This window comes from Biomphalaria glabrata, chromosome 3, assembly GCF_947242115.1.
Source record: "Biomphalaria glabrata chromosome 3, xgBioGlab47.1, whole genome shotgun sequence".
Classification (NCBI taxonomy): Eukaryota; Metazoa; Mollusca; class Gastropoda; family Planorbidae; genus Biomphalaria; species Biomphalaria glabrata.
The window spans coordinates 28,308,008-28,330,045 of NC_074713.1; the positions used below are offsets into that span (position 1 = coordinate 28,308,008).

At 39.0% G+C, this 22,038-nt stretch overlaps 1 protein-coding gene across 1 annotated transcript in view; it reads left to right on the forward strand.

The window, feature by feature from the left end:
- The window catches only part of LOC106060820 (uncharacterized), a 46,798-nt gene that overhangs the window by 14,164 nt on the left and 10,596 nt on the right, over positions 1 to 22,038 (forward strand). The window contains exon 3 of the mRNA XM_056022338.1: positions 87 to 210. Within this exon, the coding sequence (XP_055878313.1) occupies positions 87 to 210 (124 nt within the window). The remainder of the gene's footprint in view (positions 1 to 86; positions 211 to 22,038) is intronic.

A 22,038-nucleotide genomic window follows, 5' to 3' on the forward strand; every position in this document is an offset into this window, starting at 1 on the left:
TGTCTGACCCATCTACTTCAACCTAACGTTAATAAATACTGTGAAGTAAGGCAATGGAATGATGTCATTCCTGTCTCTCTCTCTAGGACAATCTTCACTAGCTACCAGTTGGATGAACTAGAAAAGGCCTTCAAGGATGCCCATTACCCGGATGTTCAGACAAGGGAAATACTAGCCATGAAGACCAGTCTACCTGAAGACCGGATACAGGTACATTTGTCAATTAAAGAGATAGGTCCAACTAAATGCTATTTTTTGTGTGTGAGCGACTTTAAAGCTCTTTAAATATAAAAAAATTTTTTAAAAAATAACTTAATATAATATATAATATAATATACAGAAACAAAAAAGCGCTAACTTTCAGTGCGTAAATTATTTTCAAGATATTGTCTCACTACTCTGCAGCACATTCCAGAATTTCATGGATTTCATTACACGATCGTGGACATTAAAAAGCGATAAAGTGTATATAAATCTACGTTGGAACTTTTATATAGTTTGTGTTTTAGAATGTTGATTGTTTCCATTGTAGGCCTATATACTTTAGTTCTTAGGCTGTTTATTCTATTGGGTATGCAAAGTGTATTGTATATTTTAGTTTATGAGTCTATGAAGTGTTGTAGTGGGATGTGCTTACACTGTAATGCGTTGATACGGTTTAATATATAAGGCTTTTTATTGAGTTCATTGTAATTATAACATTATCTATGTATGCCTTCTAGACTTGGTTAGCAGCCGGTCTAGGAAATGAAAACTCCGATATTCCTATCGTCTTCTCAATCCTATTTCCACTTCACAAACTACCTGGAGGATGTGTTTCAGTGTTTCATACCTACACCTGGCAGAAAACTGAATTGTCTACAACTAACGTTTACAAATTTCTTAGTCACAAATAGGTCATACGTAGGATTTTGTACTTAATTTTTTGGACTGCAAGACAATGTCTTTTTATGTATCAATTCAATCGGCTGTGATAGATGTCTGTTCAGAAAGAGACCGGACAAAGAGAAGAACAAAAAATAGATTTTTCAATCAACTGCTGTACAGTTTGGACTGAGTACTGATGTTCATCAGATGTACTTTCAATCAACTGCTGCACAGTTTGGACTTAGTACTGATGTTCATCAGATGTACTTTCAATCAACTGCTGTACAGTTTGGACTAAGTACTGATGTTCATCAGATGTACTTTCAATCAACTGCTGTACAGTTTGGACTAAGTACTGATGTTCATCAGATGTACTTTCAATCAACTGCTGTACAGTTTGGACTGAGTACTGATGTTCATCAGATGTACTTTCAATCAACTGCTGTACAGTTTGGACTAAGTACTGATGTTCATCAGATGTACTTTCAATCAACTGCTGTACAGTTTGGACTGAGTACTGATGTTCATCAGATGTACTTTCAATCAACTGCTGTACAGTTTGGACTAAGTACTGATGTTCATCAGATGTACTTTCAATCAACTGCTGTACAGTTTGGACTGAGTACTGATGTTCATCAGATGTACTTTCAATCAACTGCTGTACAGTTTGGACTAAGTACTGATGTTCATCAGATGTACTTTCAATCAACTGCTGTACAGTTTGGACTGAGTACTGATGTTCATCAGATGTACTTTCAATCAACTGCTGTACAGTTTGGACTAAGTACTGATGTTCATCAGATGTACTTTCAATCAACTGCTGTACAGTTTGGACTAAGTACTGATGTTCATCAGATGTACTTTCAATCAACTGCTGTACAGTTTGGACTAAGTACTGATGTTCATCAGATGTACTTTCAATCAACTGCTGTACAGTTTGGACTAAGTACTGATGTTCATCAGATGTACTTTCAATCAACTGCTGTACAGTTTGGACTAAGTACTGATGTTCATCAGATGTACTTTCAATCAACTGCTGTACAGTTTGGACTAAGTACTGATGTTCATCAGATGTACTTTCAATCAACTGCTGTACAGTTTGGACTAAGTACTGATGTTCATCAGATGTACTTTCAATCAACTGCTGTACAGTTTGGACTAAGTACTGATGTTCATCAGATGTACTTTCAATCAACTGCTGTACAGTTTGGACTAAGTACTGATGTTCATCAGATGTACTTTCAATCAACTGCTGTACAGTTTGGACAGAGTACTGATGTTCATCAGATGTACTTTCAATCAACTGCTGTACAGTTTGGACAGAGTACTGATGTTCATCAGATGTACTTTCAATCAACTGCTGTACAGTTTGGACTGAGTACTGATGTTCATCAGATGTACTTTCAATCAACTGCTGTACAGTTTGGACTAAGTACTGATGTTCATTTCATCAGATGTACTTTCAATCAACTGCTGTACAGTTTGGACTAAGTACTGATGTTCATCAGATGTACTTTCAATCAACTGCTGTACAGTTTGGACTAAGTACTGATGTTCATCAGATGTACTTTCAATCAACTGCTGTACAGTTTGGACTAAGTACTGATGTTCATCAGATGTACTTTCAATCAACTGCTGTACAGTTTGGACTAAGTACTGATGTTCATCAGATGTACTTTCAATCAACTGCTGTACAGTTTGGACTAAGTACTGATGTTCATCAGATGTACTTTCAATCAACTGCTGTACAGTTTGGACTAAGTACTGATGTTCATCAGATGTACTTTCAATCAACTGCTGTACAGTTTGGACTAAGTACTGATGTTCATCAGATGTACTTTCAATCAACTGCTGTACAGTTTGGACTAAGTACTGATGTACATCAGATGTACTTTCAATCAACTGCTGTACAGTTTGGACTAAGTACTGATGTACATCAGATGTACTTTCAATCAACTGCTGTACAGTTTGGACTAAGTACTGATCTTCATCAGATGTACTTTCAATCAACTGCTGTACAGTTTGGACTAAGTACTGATCTTCATCAGATGTACTTTCAATCAACTGCTGTACAGTTTGGACTAAGTACTGATCTTCATCAGATGTACTTTCAATCAACTGCTGTACAGTTTGGACTAAGTACTGATCTTCATCAGATGTACTTTCAATCAACTGCTGTACAGTTTGGACTAAGTACTGATCTTCATCAGATGTACTTTCAATCAACACAACGTTTCCCTTGCTTTTGTTTGTATTGAGGGAAAAGTATTTCAGCATTGTCTCCCCTTTGTATTGAGGGAAAAGTATTTCAGCATTGTCTCCCCTTTGTATTGAGGGAAAAGTATTTCAGCATTGTCTCCCCTTGCTTCAGCTCTGAATTGACGCAGAATTTCGGTCCTGATCAACTGAGTTCTTTTAATTAATTGTAATGGTTTTCAATAAGATTTCTCAGCTTTTATTTTATTTTCTAGTTGAGGTGGGGGGCCGGCACTCTCTTCCGCTTTACGCTTCCAATCTGGCTATTTTTCTAGTCAATAATTCATCCCAGCATTGAACGCGGGTGACAAGGTGATTAATGGGCTATGGGCGATCACAATGTGTCATATTGGCAGTCTCCATTAAGTAAGGCTAACTCATCGGCCTTGTCTGTAGCCAGTTAACCTGTCCCGCATCCATTCAGATAGACAATCTGTCCTCGCTTCAACTAGTGGCTATTTAGGAGATTGCCAAGCGATGCCGGTGTCATAGCTTATTACTTTGGTCATGTTCACTTTACTTTTGGTGTAGTCAAATATGTATGCATGTTTGTTTATGTAGGAAGTATCTGTTTATGGTCTATCTATCTATCTATCTATCTATCTATCTATCTATCTATCTATCTATCATTTATTTATTTTATTATTGTCAATACTTTGGTTAATCTCTGCTCTCATCTACGCGACTGGTAAACGCTAAGCTAATAGATGCCTAACAAATGTTCCTTTATTACTTTTGTAATGTGGTCTGTGTGATACTAAACTATGAAACGATTAAACCCTTATATTTCTATACCCAATATTAACCCTTATCCCATTCACGCTAAACCCGTTAAATATTTTATCATTGAGCTGATGATTTCAATTCAGAGCAAACAAAAAAATTAGGGTGGGGGAGAGTTGGGGTGGTGTACACTCAGCGCATAAAGGTCACCTTAGTCATAGTTTGTGAGTTTCTGCTGAGTAGCCAGGTAGGTGGTAAACGTCATGCCTGACTGGAGCTATAAAAAGAGAGAAATATACTGGAAGTACAACGCAATGACTTCTTCCACTATTTAGCACCCATCACGTGTCACGAAGTCATTGATTCAAGGAAGCTTGCCTCTCTGTAGGCTCGTCTCCTGGGCTCTAGGGTGTTTGGGAGTGTGTGTGAATGGTGTGTGGCAATGTGTCCCTCTAGGGTGTTTGGGAGTGTGTGTGAAGGGTGTGTGGCAATGTGTCCCTCTAGGGTGTTTGGGAGTGTGTGTGAATGGTGTGTGGCAATGTGTCCCTCTAGGGTGTTTGGGAGTGTGTGTGAAGGGTGTGTGGCAATGTGTCCCTCTAGGGTGTTTGGGAGTGTGTGTGAAGGGTGTGTGGCAATGTGTCCCTCTAGGGTGTTTGGGAGTGTGTGTGAAGGGTGTGTGGCAATGTGTCCCTCTAGGGTGTTTGGGAGTGTGTGTGAAGGGTGCGTGGCAATGTGTCCCTCTAGGGTGTTTGGGAGTGTGTGTGAATGGTGTGTGGCAATGTGTCCCTCTAGGGTGTTTGGGAGTGTGTGTGAATGGTGTGTGGCAATGGGTCCCTCTAGGGTGTTTGGGAGTGTGTGTGAAGGGTGCGTGGCAATGTGTCCCTCTAGGGTGTTTGGGAGTGTGTGTGAATGGTGCGTGGCAATGTGTCCCTCTAGGGTGTTTGGGAGTGTGTGTGAAGGGTGCGTGGCAATGTGTCCCTCTAGGGTGTTTGGGAGTGTGTGTGAAGGGTGCGTGGCAATGTGTCCCTCTAGGGTGTTTGGGAGTGTGTGTGAAGGGTGCGTGGCAATGTGTCCCTCTAGGGTGTTTGGGAGTGTGTGTGAAGGGTGTGTGGCAATGTGTCCCTCTAGGGTGTTTGGGAGTGTGTGTGAAGGGTGTGTGGCAATGTGTCCCTCTAGGGTGTTTGGGAGTGTGTGTGAAGGGTGCGTGGCAATGTGTCCCTCTAGGGTGTTTGGGAGTGTGTGTGAAGGGTGCGTGGCAATGTGTCCCTCTAGGGTGTTTGGGAGTGTGTGTGAAGGGTGTGTGGCAATGTGTCCCTCTAGGGTGTTTGGGAGTGTGTGTGAAGGGTGTGTGGCAATGTGTCCCTCTAGGGTGTTTGGGAGTGTGTGTGAAGGGTGTGTGGCAATGTGTCCCTCTAGGGTGTTTGGGAGTGTGTGTGAAGGGTGTGTGGCAATGTGTCCCTCTAGGGTGTTTGGGAGTGTGTGTGAAGGGTGTGTGGCAATGTGTCCCTCTAGGGTGTTTGGGAGTGTGTGTGAAGGGTGCGTGGCAATGGGTCCCAGTGTGGAGATAAAGCGAATTTGCTTTTCTCATCTGCCTGATGAGTTTATTTAGTAAGATGGCGCGTGTCTTACTGGTTTCAATGTAGCCCCAAAACAAAGGCGACGCAATCAATGACACATCGCGGTCTCGATGTTAACCGTCATCAGACAGATCGGGAGGGGGGGGCTAGTACGTTAGTGCCGTGTGTAGACTTATTGAAGAGTTTTTTTGTTTTCACAAAGCTTCTATCAACTCACTCTGTCTGTCTGGTACACAGTTTGTGTAAGCTATTTCTCCCAATTCCCATTCTCGCATCAAGCTTTAGCTTTGCACACGTATTCATTTTCGATGACAACACAGTATTGAGATATATTCAAGTAAATGTGCGGTTCTTTCCCTAATATAAGCTTTGTTTTTTTTTAAAGCATTTTTTTATCCGTTTTTTTTTTTACTGCTGGGTAAGAAACAAGAACGATAACTCTAAGGCAGTGGTGGGCAAAGTACGGCCCGAGAACAAAAGTCTAACCCAAAAAGAAACTTTCAGCCGGCCCACCATTTGTTTCGTAATACTAATTCAACATTTAAAAACTTTTTAAAAAATTCTCCGAAAGTGTATAAATATTAAAGTTATATGTTATTCTGTATTTTTACAAATCTTCTTTGTCACATAAACAAACTAAATACACGGGGGGGGGGGGGGGGGGGACCATTTATTAACGCTATCTGAAATCACCTTAATGGCCTCAAACAACTTCTTTGGAAATCATCTCATGGTTAAAATGACAATATTTTACTATAAAGACTGAAGGAAGATAAGCTTAAGTCTTATGTAGACTTCCATGCTATTAAATGCCTTTTTAGTATATATGTTAAAGTAGTGAGATCAGACATGCAGTTCAAATTAACTGAACTCTAAACTAATCAGCATCTTAAATAATCATTTCTAAATCATTTGTGCAATGTTTGCATCTTCGTATGAGCAGTTTAGAAAATGTATGGCAGAATGAGATGTACGATGTATAGCTTTAATTAACTTTGATAAATAACCAACTACTCAATTTGAACTGCTATGGGAACACCTTTGGTTTGTATTCATACATAGCATTAGCTACATTTTTATAACCTGAGATTTAATAAACAATTTCTGTATTTTCTCTTTTTTAAATATATTTTGGCTCTCAAAATTTTTTTAAAACGTTTTTGGCCCGCTGCTAAAAGGTTCGAACATGATTGCCCTAAGGGCTTAAAAGCTTATATTCCCTTTCAAATAACAGAGTCGCTGTCGCTTTTCTTTCTATCTACAATACTTATTAGATCTATTGGGGATCTATATATTTGTTCCTACATTATTTATGTACCAACAGAAGCTTTAACTTTTGAAAAAATATAATAGGCTATGTAATAAAAGGCTTTCGAAATTAGATCTATCAATGCCCTGATACAGATGAAGTTTAAGGGACAATTTCTTTGGCGAAGGCTGAGCTATGGAGCTTAGGGGAATTTTTTAAAAAAATATCTAGAGGCTAGCTCTTTCAATTCGGGTACACTGTACTTAAATACTTGAACTAAACACGTTTGAAAGTATGGCACCATACAATCCCGAATTGAATGGCATAAATTAAGGATTTTCAAAAGAAATTGCTTGAACATCCCAGTACTATGTCACGTGTATATTAGTCACCATTACTTCTCAATGAAGAGCGCTGGAATTGATAACGTCATTGCGGAGAATAATACACCCGAGGTTTTGCGTGCATAATAGATTATGCAAATAAAACAGTCCTCGGGACATATTTGATTCTAATGACGGAGAGCTAGAACAACTACAATTGAACACGCACATCTATAGGAACATGACTAGATTGCAAGAAAACTATTGACAGTGTTTAAGACAAAAGGCTAAGCGGCTTTAAGAATAAGCCATTTTGTTTTGTTTTGTGTTCATTGGCCAGGAAAGGTCCATTAAAAAGAAACAAATTGTGAATAGTCTCCCCTGCAGATTGAGTTTGTTACTGCGTGCTAGTACGAACTGGTTGATCTTTTTAAAAGGAGGTTTAAACGTTTCGTGACATTATCACAGAACAATTATTGACATTTGCATTGAAATGACATTTTGTTTTTTAAAATAGTGCTTCTAATTTTGTGGATGAATATGTAAATTACTTCGAAACAATTTAAATAGCGAATGGACTCTTTGAAAGTCTTGCTTCCCTGTTAGAAGCCATGCCCATGAAGTTTATAGAATACAAAAACGAGTTCTGTAGCAAAGTCTGAAAACAAATCAGTTCCTCCTTGTGATGGTGGTCTAGGACTTCTCATTCTATTTATTTCTTGTAACACTTTATTATTGCAAGGAGTCTTGCCAGTGAGATTTTGTGACGAGATGTTTAATTAGTTACTAATTGGCTTATTTATTTAAGTCTAGGGGAAATTTTATTAATTTATCCCGCTCACATATATAAGATTTGTACCGGCACACCGCAACTAACAGTAAGAACAGACCAATATTAGACATGTATAAATAAAAATAATTTAATAAATGAAAGTTTACAAAAGATAAATGATCAAATAAAATTATAATCAAGAAATGAAATGAAGGTGTTAATGTCTAACATAACTGCTCATCATAGATTGCTAATTGGTGAGTGACTGGAAGAATGTTCCTATGTCCAACTACTTAAATTTTTAGCTGCTAGCCCGTGGGTCGTCTTCTGGCGAAGGACTGGCACTCAGAAGGATGAGTCATCCGGCTCTGTCTTGGGACGTTGGCTCGGGATATTCTCTATGCTGTAGGCAAGCTGGCTCTAGGGTGAGGCCGCTGCCTGTTTAGCAGTAGAGAGGGTTGATGCTGCAGACTAAGTTGTAGTGGGGTGGACCTCTCAGCTGTGGTTTCTAGCTTGTAGATGGCCGTGCTGACTCACACCAGTTTGACTTCTGCAGCGAAGGTTGCTCTAAGCGGTCGGCATAAGGCAATAGCTATTGGGCAGCGGACAGTTTGGGCCGGGTACTGGGCAGACGATACTGGGCAGTATAGGGCACTGAGGACACTGGGCAATATTTTATGGCCAAGGACAGTAGGCAATGCCTTCTTGCTGGCAGGTATGTAATGGGGGGGGAGTATCTGGTGTGGTCGGCTTTGGTTACAGATTTAAGTGGAGATCTAGTAGTTATAGCAACGGCAAGCAGTTACAGCAAACAGCTACCGCAATCAGTACAGCAATCGTGTGTAGCAACCAGGCTGGGGATAAGACAGACAATTAGGAACCTCCTAATGGCATTGAGTAGGGATTCCCATATGCCTTGCAATCAATCAGATGTAGGCATTGGTATTAATCCATATAAGGCATTTAAGACAATTAAGTATAAAATCTTAAAGTACGCATATAACTCAATAACAAAAAGATACAAGTAAGATAAACACAATAAGCGTGTACAATGTAGGATGATACTAGTCAAGATTCATCCATTTAATTTGATTACGACGATAAGTAATCAGTTATAGTAAAATGGGAGATGAGCGTAGTATATTAAAGGATAAGATGAAAATAAAATACTGGGGATCGAGATACAATGATAAGGGTTTGATATAATTAATCCAAAATTAAACTCATCCAAGGAACTATAAGTTCACAAGGGTGTGAGACATAATAATATATATGAGGGATATATAATAGTAATGCGAAATAATTACTTTTCCATGCGCTCTGTAAGTTTAGAGCACTGTGATCTAAGTTCTTAGACAGTACTTAGATTCACGAAAGGTTATTGTTTACAATTACATCAATCATTCAGATTACAGGAATGGATGAAACATAACAAACCAAATACAATAACTATTGTTTCAAAGGTAGACAACCATAGCGGTATTAATAATACTATATGAAGATATGGCATCGACATAAAATAGTACAATGTACATACATAATAAGGTCATAATGTAATGACGGGGAACGTGGTTGTGTACTAATGTGTACTCACACATTCCTATAAGATGAAATAAGTATAGTAAAATATTTACACTCACCCGTTTGTCCCTAATGAAACCTCACTAATAAACTTCCTAACAGAGGAGACTATGAATTCTAGCGGGCCTAACTTAGAATACACTCATTCCTCTTTATATATAGTTGGGGCATTTTGTTTAACCGGTAGGGAAGAAAGCTAGGTGATTTTCTCACATGTATTTATGTACCGGAGATGTCAGGCGTCAGGTCAGATTTATGGTCAATATTCGTTGCCTACCGTGAGATTAAGAAAATTAAGCGAATATGTATCTGTCCAGCCCGAGTGCAATGCTATTGTTAGAGCGGTGCTTATCCTGCAAGGGGGGGGGGGGAGAAATAGGTGTGAAAAGTCATTAGGCCGCTGCGTGTAGCGCTGGTGCCGCGACCATTGTGTGCTGGTCACCTGTACAGCGGTCAAAAATTAAAAGTTAGCCCTAGAGAAGCTAGTTAATGTTTTACGTTGGGATTCGTCCCGTGAGAAACAGTGCGAGGGGAGATAAATCCTAAAAGAAATTAGTTATGGGTGGACGTGAAAATAATTGTTTAAAGTTAAAAATAAAAGTTTCCCACGACTTGCTGGGAAAAACTCAAATGAACTTTTGCATGGTTCGTATCGTCACAGATTTACACAATCAAGTTATTTTATTAACACAACAGTCCAGCTCATGATTTCTGCATAAGACGGTGCGCAAAATTTTCTGTAGGTCTAGTTATTTCTTCCACTCTTAACGGAATACAAAGAAACATTCGAGTCGAGTGCGGGAATTCCCGCTGAAAGCGTGTTCAAAATGTTCCAAAGACGTAAGCCAAATTTAAGTTTAAGATGATTATATTTTGAACAATTATAACTGTCAAACCAGAGTTTTCTCTGTGTGGCTAATTAGCTGGGTTTTTTTTTTCTCAAAGATATGCATAAACTGTCAAACTTCTAGAGAAATAGTTGGAACTGTTTTTGAAATGCCCTTCAAGTTTCAACTCAGTGAAAAAATTTTAAACTCATGAAGAGTTTACAAGCTAATAAAAGGAATTGTGAAAAAAAAAAAAAAAAAAAAACAAACACAAGAATCTATAAAGTCCAAAGTCTTTGGGATAAACTGTATATCTAATTAAATTGTTCTTTATATATATATATATATATATATATATATATATATATATATATATATATATATATATATATCATGGGCGTAGCCAGGGGGGGTTCTTGGGGTTCAAACCCCCCCGAAATGAAATCCCCCCCCCCGGGACGGAATTAAGTGACTGATTTTTGCTTTCATTTTGTTTATTTTAGGTGAGATTTTAATACTAAATCATCACTTACCACAGCACAGCCGAGGCAGTTTTGAGTTAAAAACCCTCTACCAGGGGGGTTTGAGTTTAAATCCCCCTACCAGGGGGTTTTGAGATTTTAAAAACCCCTATCAGGGGGTTTTGAGATACAAATCCCTCTACCAGGGGGCTTTGAGCTTAAAACCCCCTACAGGGGGTTTTGAATTTTAAACCCCCTACCAGAGGTTTTTGCAGTTAAATCCCCCTCTTCTATAAAACAAAACAAAAAAAATGCAAACAACAATCCCCAAATTCCAACAGCACAGTTGAGGAAGATTTTGATTTTAAAACCCCATCCAAAATTTACGATAACCCCATCTTCAATATAAAAAAAGCAAATTACACACTCAAAATTGTATGAGCGTAGCCAAAGGGGTTTTGAGTTTAACCCCCTTCCCCCTTCCAGTTGGGGTTTGAAGCTAAAAAGTGCCTCTTCAATATAAAAAAGCAAATTACACACTATAAAATCTATGAGCGTAGCCAAAGGGGTTTTGAGTTTAAATCCCCCTCCTCCAGATGGCTTTTTCTTTAAAGTTTAAAACCCCTCCAGATGGTTTTGAGTTTAAAATTCCACTACAGAGCGTTTAGAGTTGAAAACCTCTCTCTTCAATATTATTTTAAAGCAAACTACAGTCACCAAATTCTATGATCGTAGCTAAATGGGGTTTTGAATTAAAAACAAAACCAAAAAAAAAATTTTAGATTTTTTAGTTTAAAACCCCTCAACAGATGATTTGACGAAAAAACTTTCTTTTTCGATATAAAATCTAAAGCGAAATACAGGCATGTAATTCCAAGAGCGTAGTCAAGAAAGGTTACAAATTTCTACCAGTGGCTTGGGCTCCATTAATAGGCCTTAAGTGTGAATAGTCTTCTGCCGAAATTGAAAATCATTAAATGTGTCTCAACAAAGATGGCTAAGACAGATTTTAGGAGTCAGTCATAGAGATCGGGTCTAAATCAAAGAAATCTTATGCCGAACTGGGAGTCGAATCCTTAGTAAGGTTGTGACAGAGCGTCGCGTGAGGTTTTGCGGGACATGTTTTCCGACAAAATGAATTACGCAAAATAAGAGTTGCGGAAACAGCTTGCCGGAAAATGCGCCGAACGGCGCGAGAGGGTTTAAAGTCAGTAAGAATAGCAAATTAGGTTTTTGAATTAAAACTTTTTAATAGCAAAGTAATGCACTGTAGATACCTCAGAATATGCATTTTGTTGGCTTTCAATACCAGAAATAGTGCTCGGCGGCGGGGCTTCGCCCCGCGCTGGGAGAACGCTGCGAACTCCCCCAGACCCCCTTGCTATCAAGGGCGGGGAGTCTACAATAAACAATAAACGTCTTCCGAAAGGGTCAAAATCTAATAAAGATTAATTATGTACACACACACACACATTTATATATATAATTTTTTTCGCGAGGGGGGGGGGATCGGGGGGGAGGGGGAATTCCCCCCCCCCCCCAAAACCCTCCCCGAAAAAAATTCCTGGCTACGCCCATGAATTATATATATATATATATATATACAGCAGACAAGGTTTACGTTTAAAAGTTTCTTGCTCGTCTGATGTAGATATAGACTGAAGGTTACGTCTATACAATGGCAGACATCTGGAATAGTTACAATCGATTCTGGAAGCGGAATCCCACTCTTTGCTAGTAAAAGCCTTTGGATTGTCAGGTTTTGGACACAAGGTCGCCTGACGATTGGTATCAGGGAATGAAAACAATTAACTGTTAATTTAGATGGGAACTCTAGATTTGTCGTGAGCACTCAGCTGAGACTCGATCCTAAAGCTTCAGGGAGCATCGCTGTCTTCTCCCTCTCTTCCTGCTGATTGCACCCCCCTCCCTGGCCCCCTGTAGTATGACAATGAAACGGTGCGTATAGACAATAGTGTTATGTGAGGGAGGCAAGGGGTCATGAATGGGGATATCGTAGTTTTACCATGGAGGGAGAGAAATGAGAACGAGGCTCAGTGACAATGTGATGCTATAAATAACAGACATATTAAAGCTTGCCACCTTATGGGTTGTTTTGATTTTAAAAAAAAAGATTTACAAAATAACCCTACTATTAAATAAGAAAAGATTATTTTATCTATCAAGTTAAATTTGCTTTATATTTGTAAGTTACCACTGATTCACTGATTTATCAAGAAATCTCTTAAACTGTCAAATGGAATTGCAAGAAATTTCTCCTAGGCAAATTCTCTACAGTCGCATATTTCTGGAAAATGTCATCGATGAAACTGTTCCTCTCGAACCTCGCAAGATGGCCGCAGTCTACACCTAATGCATTAAAAATATATCACCCAAATTCCTTATTTTTAAAGCATTTGTTTCCCTTTTCCCCAAGTCTACTTATTTTACGTAATTTCCGCTTCCTTTTAGACGCGGTCGAAATAAAAAAAAACATAGCCAACCCTAATAGCATTAAAAAGATATGTATAGAGCTTTTTTCTTTTTTTAAAGAGAGAGAGAGAGAGAGAGCAATGAATGGTAATTTGAAGCACTGTCAAAACCACAACAAACAACCTAATCCTAATAGCATTGAAAAGATAAATCTAGATCTGTTGTAATTTCGCTACATTCAAATGGGGTCAACTAAACGAGTACAATGAATACAACCACATTGATATTTGGATTTGATTTGAGAACAACAAAAGAAAAAAACAACAAGATAAATGTAGAAAGGGGAAACTGGAATGTGGCATTCTGGGACGTTTTGGCACGAGGCACGTCCAACAACAAAATGATTAAAGAAGACGTAGTTTATATTGGCACTGAATTTGTTTGTTCTCCCGAACCACCCAGTGACCACCCAGTGACCCCGACATTCGGACCAACTGCTAAGGACGTCCATGTTAAAACATGTCTAGTATTTACACAAGGGAAACAAATCATTCAATGAAAGTTCTTAAAACTAATAGAATAGAGAGAGAAAAAAAAAAACAAACTCCCATCGTGAGTGGCTTGGTCAGGCGTCGGTAGACTGAACTGGAAGGAAGCTGATGAAACACATTCAACTCTCGTTCACAGATCGGAAATAGGGGCTCACAACAAGAGCATTGCAATAATTGGCACAGACAAAATGAAAGCAATCATCCGTGTAAAACTTACATGGCGCGTAGCGGAATTGGGCCGAGAGGGTGGGGGGGAGACGGGAACAGGGGACGTCATTTCCACGTCTGATTAACGTCTGCTGATTTATAGGTAAAAATCTTGCGTGCGTAGATGTATGTGTGTGTATGTGTGTGCATCAAGAATTTTTTTTTAGATGAACGCGCTGACGATTTTGTAAAAATTAGCCAATTGACATATTGAACTATAAGGCCCTCTCCCGCTAGCCACTAACACACAAGCTGTACCAACCAGAGAATTAAGTAGATGATTATCTCTCTCTATAATTCTCTTCATGGCCCAACCATAAAGTCAAGGAAAAATAACTCTTTTATTTCTGCAAGTCGGACTAGAGTTATCCCACGTAGCTTTCGCCTCGACAGAGAGCACGGCTCAGAAAAAAAAAGAGGGGTTGGGAGAACAAGTCTTTCTCTTTATACATTCAATATTTGACTACATTTATGTGTGTTTTTTTTACGCACCTCAATATCTGGTGTCATTAAAATAGTAATCTGCTTTTTCTGTAGCTTTGTTTTGATTTTGCCCATTCGTCTTGCCCTTCGTTTCTTAATCATGGCCACGCTTCACATATATTTCGTGAAGTCAACATGTCTTTCAATGTAGTCGAAATTCCTGCATCAGGTAACTGTTTATTTCTATCAGTCGCATATTTCTAGAAAAAATGTCATCGACGGAACTGTTGCTCTCGACTTTCGCAGGATGGCTGTAAGATGGCTGTAAGATGGCTGTAAGATGGCTGTAAGCTTTGTTTGCGAAAGTTTGGATAGCTATGGCGACGCCCTGTCCAGTGTCGTTACACACAGAAGCACAGTCATACACTCTGCTCGACAAAACGCTGCCTGCATGAATACTTCTGGTGTTTGTGGTGGCGAGGCTGAAATTGTGTCGATGTCTCAAATACTTCCCGCTACTATCCCTATTCACTTCCGAGAACGCCCCCATGACCCTCCTCGAGTTTACAATCCGGTCAACGTCTCTCCATATCTCTGCTATTTAGTGGTTACATTCACTGCAACGTACCGGAGTGTAAAACTATCGCAGTTGCTACCTAACAAACTGTCCTTATTCCCCGGATATCGCTGACTACATCAGATTAAAATTTGCCTTTTACCTTTACGAGCAGACAATTCCCTGTTAGATTAACCGTTGCCATGACAATTTATAAAGAACAAGGCCAAACATTCAAAACCTGTTTTCAGCCATGGACAATTGCATGTTGCTCTCTCCAGAGTTCCTTCTTTTCATTCACCCACAGTCGCTTGCCCAAACCCACACCATTTGGACAACTGTGTCTTTCAGGAAGTGTTCACCCGTCACTAAATAGCGGCGTTGGCTACGCAATGGGTCGACTAGTATTTATTAAACTTGTTTTGAAATGTCTGACGATGTCAATTTGTTCCTACTTCCAGGTTTATCGGTTCATTCGCTTGTTCGTTAATCTGTCCTTATGTTTATGTATAGGTGCATTGTCTTGCTGTTTCTGATTAGCTATCTATCATTATACATTGTTTTTTATGTTTTTATCCGTTTTTTTAGCTAAGATTCCCTATTTTTATGTGCTTACTTTATTTTATATATTTTCCTTATTTGCAACTTATGTAACAAACCCCCCCCTCCCCCAATGCATTCATTCACAGGACCTTTATGCAATTGAAATTATATTCAAGTAATATTAATCGATACGGCCGGTCTCGGCAAAGACCCGAACTATGAAAGCAACTTAAATGGATACCCCACATACGTTTGGGAAGCAACGATGGTTTGTCATTGTACTGGAGCCATGACACTCTCGTCAACTGTGGGCTGAAGAAATATCATGTCCCCCATATATCGCACTGATTGAGAGGGGAGCCTTTGTCTAACTAATAATTGAAATGTTCTTCTTGATTCAACCCTATGTCCGGCATGTCTGGCAATTTGAAACGTATCCAAAACAAAAACTGTGCAAAGATTAACCGATGACCGTAAAAAGAAAGCATAATATTGGCTTCTGCTACCAGTGTCCAGACTCGCCAGGCAGTGTCCAGGGTGTTGACTCGACAGGCAGTCATGGCTTCAATCAACATCCATGAGTACAATAGTGATTTGAGTGTAGTCTCTCTTTTTGTCGCCGTGCTGTTCGAATGAGTTATAATTATTGATTACCAGGCGTCTGAATCGCAAGTGGAGAGAAAGAGAGATGGAGGGGGGGGGGAGAGAGAAAGGTGGGGGCTGTTACAAAATAATAGATGTCCCCTAGGGAGGTCTGGTTAGCGGGAGTACAATCTCAGCGCTCTCATCCGTTGTCTGGCCAGTGACGTGACAAGGCGAGTGGAAGGGGAGGGGCAGGGAGGCCTTCCTTTTCATCCTCTGATTTTTTTTTATTAGCTCATGAAAGGGTTAGGGTTAGGGTTAGGGTTGTGAGAAGTGGGAAAGAAAACAATGAGTTAGGCGCATTCTTTGTGTCAATCAATTTATTTCACGTTGACCAAGATCTACAGCCCAAGTGACCCATCAATTAAGCCTACGTACACTTTGCTAAAGTTGTATAGAAATGTACAATTAAGTCTGTTAGACATAAGTCTGTGTTCAAGAGTCTGATAAAATGTGTCTCCATATTTAATTAAACAATTTTTTTTAAACTTATCACACATGCGTACGTATTCCTGCTGTTATGGATTCATTTATTGACAACGTTAAGACTTAATGAATTGCCTAATGTAACTATACAAAACTATTGAAATCATAATTTCGTGACTTAGTCACGTGACTAATATACATTTTGTAAATTAGACATGTAGACAGGATTTAGAATGTATGTAGATCACTTTAGTTGAATGAGTTAGCTAGACTGAAGAGTATTGTTGAATTAGCCAGACTGAATATTTAGGTGTAAAGTATATATTAAATTTAATTGTACTACAAATTCTAAAGGAAGAAGCATTTTTTTTTACAATACCTCAATTCAAGTCAGAGATTCATGGAGGAACCATGGAAGTTGGAACCTGCGTGGAACCTGGGAACGGATCTAAAAAACAACAACATGTAACAGTTGATGTATATCGCTGAGGAAAGAATTGCCAGCTCGTTGGCCACACTAGACAAACTCTAGTTTGACTTTTATAGTTTTCAAAGTAAAAAAAAAAGAGATAAAATTTAAATTTGGCTAGAGAACTAGATCTAGCATCGGTTTTGAAAGGACTATCACGTTCTTAAAAGTGCTATTGCGTTCGGGAATTTCCGAAAATGTTCCATTGTTTTTAAACTCATTCATTAGTTATTAAGAGACAAACCAAAAGGGCTCTTTCAGTTGTACAAAGGAGGTATTGTCTTTCTTTTAAAACCAAGGGCTCTTTCAGTTGTACAAAGGAGGTATTGTCTTTCTTTAACAAAAAAAAGTATTTTTATTGTTTAAACTATTATTTCAACTATTTTCTTCCAACACAAACTCTATTCAGCTGTGTATTCATTGTGAACACAAAGGCCACGTTTGAAATGTGTAGGTAAATGAACTATAGAACAATGTCGTGTTGTCCAAGTCTAGAGAGTAGTGCAGAATGGTTGGCTTTGGCCATATTTAAAGACATTGACCTTCCTAATAACCTCATAAACCAAGTCAATGTTCGTGTGGGATTTGAGCAGATACGGAATGGATGTGGACTTTCAGGTGTCTGAAACAGGTAAAGAAAGGGCAATCTAAATTGTCATGAACTATCAACAACTTCGGTTATACGTGTGTTCAGAGTTCTGAGATCTTCGTTCATTGTGATAAACATTACAAACTGATCTCGTTCTGTCAGCTTGCTTATTGCTCCTTTATTTGAGTGGAGGAATTCCTAATTCGTCAGCTGCAGCGGGTATATACCAATGAACAATGTAAGTGATCCTGAACTATATACAATTGCTCTATAATGTTGACTGCTTGACCGAGACCAATAGTTATAGAAGGCCTAAACACTGACCGGCGACGTCACAACCTGTGAACAGTTTTGAACAATTATTCGTTGCTGCGTCGTAGAGACCTGTGACGTGGCAACGAGTTATTGGTCTCTGTTCCCCACACACCGTGTGACGTTGTAGCTCAGTGGTCAGGCCTTCTAGGACGATTGGTTTCGGTTCAACACGTTTTACATCCGATTAAACACGTGACCTGAGACCATTATTAGCATTAATTGGTCTACCTCTGGGAATCCTTTGGCAATATTTTAGTTAATGTTAACACGAACTGAATCTAGTATAGAATGTGGTAGATATGTTTGTGTATAAAATATATGTGGCTGTCTGTTCATGTGGTTCACGCTTCGGACTGCGGTCACTATAATCCGTGTTTAACCCCTGCCAAGCGCCACTTCTTGCCGTCCTGATGTTTGGGTTAAAGCTTGAACATCTTTATTTTAAACAAAATAGAAACAAAATAAACATATAATTTTAAAATAAGGGTACTCATTAAAAAAAAAGTAAAATTTTCCTAAACTTCAAGTAAAATAAAGTTCATAGGGAAATCGAAGTTTGAAGTTGTACTAAAGGAATGGTGTCTTGTTAGGCTGAACATGTAATAACATCTTCAAAAACAACCTTCACCTTCAGCCAAGGCCATGTCACTCGTCACCTCCCAACCCACCTCTTATGATTTCTCCTGGATAAAACAAAACACTCGATGATAGTTGAACTTGAATTAAACTTGAGGGAAGGGGGTGAGTGTAGAGGAATTAAACAACCGCTAATCTAGATCCACCTCCTGGTCCAATGAACTCAGGTCCCAAAGGAAATAAAAGATGCGAGCTATTAGCTGAACACACACGCAGTGGATAGAGACAAAGTGGAGGCGTCTGCGTGAGTGTAGAGAACTGTGTTTGGGTGAGACACAGACTTGAACAGAAATGTTAGCGAAAAAAATGTATTGAATTCATTGAAATAATTGCACAGGAAATCAAAACGATAGATGATGTATATGACTTGTCTTACATGCAAACAGATGGACAGACTTGTCTTACATGCAAACAGATGGACAGACTTGTCTTACATGCAAACAGATGGACAGACTTGTCTTACATGCAAACAGATGGACAGACTTGTCCTACATTCAAACAGATGGACAGACATGTCTTACATGCAAACAGATGGACAGACATGTCTTACATGCAAACAGATGGACAGACATGTCTTACATGCAAACAGATGGACAGACTTGTCTTACATGCAAACAGATGGACATACATGTCTTACATGCAAACAGATGGACAGACTTGTCTTACATGCAAACAGATGGACATACATGTCTTACATGCAAACAGATGGACAGACTTGTCTTACATTCAAACAGATGGACATACATGTCTTACATGCAAACAGATGGACAGACTTGTCTTACATGCAAACAGATGGACATACATGTCTTACATGCAAACAGATGGACAGACTTGTCTTACATTCAAACAGATGGACATACATGTCTTACATGCAAACAGATGGACAGACATGTCTTACATGCAAACAGATGGACATACATGTCTTACATGCAAACAGATGGACAGACTTGTCTTACATGCAAACAGATGGACATACATGTCTTACATGCAAACAGATGGACAGACTTGTCTTACATTCAAACAGATGGACATACATGTCTTACATGCAAACAGATGGACAGACTTGTCTTACATTCAAACAGATGGACATACATGTCTTACATGCAAACAGATGGACAGACTTGTCTTACATGCAAACAGATGGACATACTTGTCTTACATTCAAACAGATGGACATACTTGTCTTACATGCAAACAGATGGACAGACTTGTCTTACATTCAAACAGATGGACATACTTGTCTTACATGCAAACAGATGGACATACATGTCTTACATGCAAACAGATGGACAGACTTGTCTTACATGCAAACAGATGGACATACTTGTCTTACATGCAAACAGATGGACAGACTTGTCTTACATGCAAACAGATGGACATACATGTCTTACATGCAAACAGATGGACAGACATGTCTTACATGCAAACAGATGGACAGACATGTCTTACATGCAAACAGATGGACATACATGTCTTACATGCAAACAGATGGACAGACTTGTCTTACATGCAAACAGATGGACATACATGTCTTACATGCAAACAGATGGACATACATGTCTTACATGCAAACAGATGGACAGACATGTCTTACATGCAAACAGATGGACAGACATGTCTTACATGCAAACAGATGGACATACATGTCTTACATGCAAACAGATGGACAGACTTGTCTTACATTCAAACAGATGGACAGACTTGTCTTACATGCAAACAGATGGACAGACATGTCTTACATGCAAACAGATGGACAGACTTGTCTTACATGCAAACAGATGGACAGACATGTCTTACATGCAAACAGATGGACAGACATGTCTTACATGCAAACAGATGGACATACATGTCTTACATGCAAACAGATGGACAGACTTGTCTTACATGCAAACAGATGGACAGACATGTCTTACATGCAAACAGATGGACAGACTTGTCTTACATGCAAACAGATGGACAGACATGTCTTACATGCAAACAGATGGACAGACATGTCTTACATGCAAACAGATGGACAGACATGTCTTACATGCAAACAGATGGACAGACTTGTCTTACATGCAAACAGATGGACATACATGTCTTACATGCAAACAGATGGACAGACTTGTCTTACATGCAAACAGATGGACAGACATGTCTTACATGCAAACAGATGGACAGACATGTCTTACATGCAAACAGATGGACAGACTTGTCTTACATGCAAACAGATGGACAGACATGTCTTACATGCAAACAGATGGACAGACATGTCTTACATGCAAATTGACTAGAAGGTAGATAGATAGCCGCGAAGACGGAAAATTGTCAGACAGGCAGGTTAGCAGTCAGACGTACAGAGTGACATTCAGGCAGGCAGGTTAGCAGTCAGACGTACAGAGTGACAGTCAGGCAGGCAGGTTAGCAGTCAGACGTACAGAGTGACAGTCAGGCAGGCAGATTAGCAGTCAGACGTACAGAGTGACAGTCAGGCAGGCAGGTTAGCAGTCAGACGTACAGAGTGACAGTCAGGCAGGCAGGTTAGCAGTCAGACGTACAGAGTGACAGTCAGGCAGGCAGGTTAGCAGTCAGACGTACAGAGTGACAGTCAGGCAGACAGGTTAGCAGTCAGACGTACAGAGTGACAGTCAGGCAGGCAGGTTAGCAGTCAGATGTATAGATTGACAGGCATACATTCAGACAGAGACAGTGACAGATACATTTAGAAAAAAAATAAGAAAGAGTAAAAAAAAATATAGACGCTAAAAAGTGAGATTTTAGACTATAAATCTCTGTACTATGACTTAAACTATAAATCTCTGTACTATAACTTAAACCACAAATCTCTGTACTATAACTTAAACTATAAATCTCTATACTCTAACTTAAACTATAAATCTCTGTACTATAACTTAAACTATACATCTCTGTACTATAACTTAAACTATAAATCTCTATACTATAACTTAAACTATAAATCTCTGTACTATAACTTAAACTATAAATCTCTGTACTATGACTTAAACCACAAATCTCTATACTATAACTTAAACTATAAATCTCTATACTATAACTTAAACTATAAATCTCTGTACTATAACTTAAACTATAAATCTCTATACTATAACTTAAACTATAAATCTTTCTAACGTAACTAAATCTACGATCGATCTATATAAACTCAAGCTATAACCTCTAATTTGCCGTCCATGTCTCGAATGCTCCTAATAGATAACACATATCAATCAATACACCTTCAAAATCCTGTCCGCCGTTCAAGGGCATACAGAAACAAAGTGGATCCCATGGGAACTGGTCTAGCTCAAGGTCCACCAACTCTAGAACCACTCCGTTTAGCAGGTGTCTGTTATTTGTCAAGTGACCAGTGATGTGCGTAACATTCAATGTATTGCTCGTTGACTTAGAGCCTCACTACTTGACTAGCACGCCTCAGTCAAACAAAACGATGCAATACGATAATGAGAGACGAAGCTAAACAAGGATTTTTTGTTTAATTTGAGTTCAAAGTTTGTTTGGCCATCGGTGTACCAGGATACTATGTGGTATTCACAATGCTCTCAATTTTTTAAAAAAAGAATTTAATAATTTCATGCATGACAAGGTTTGAAA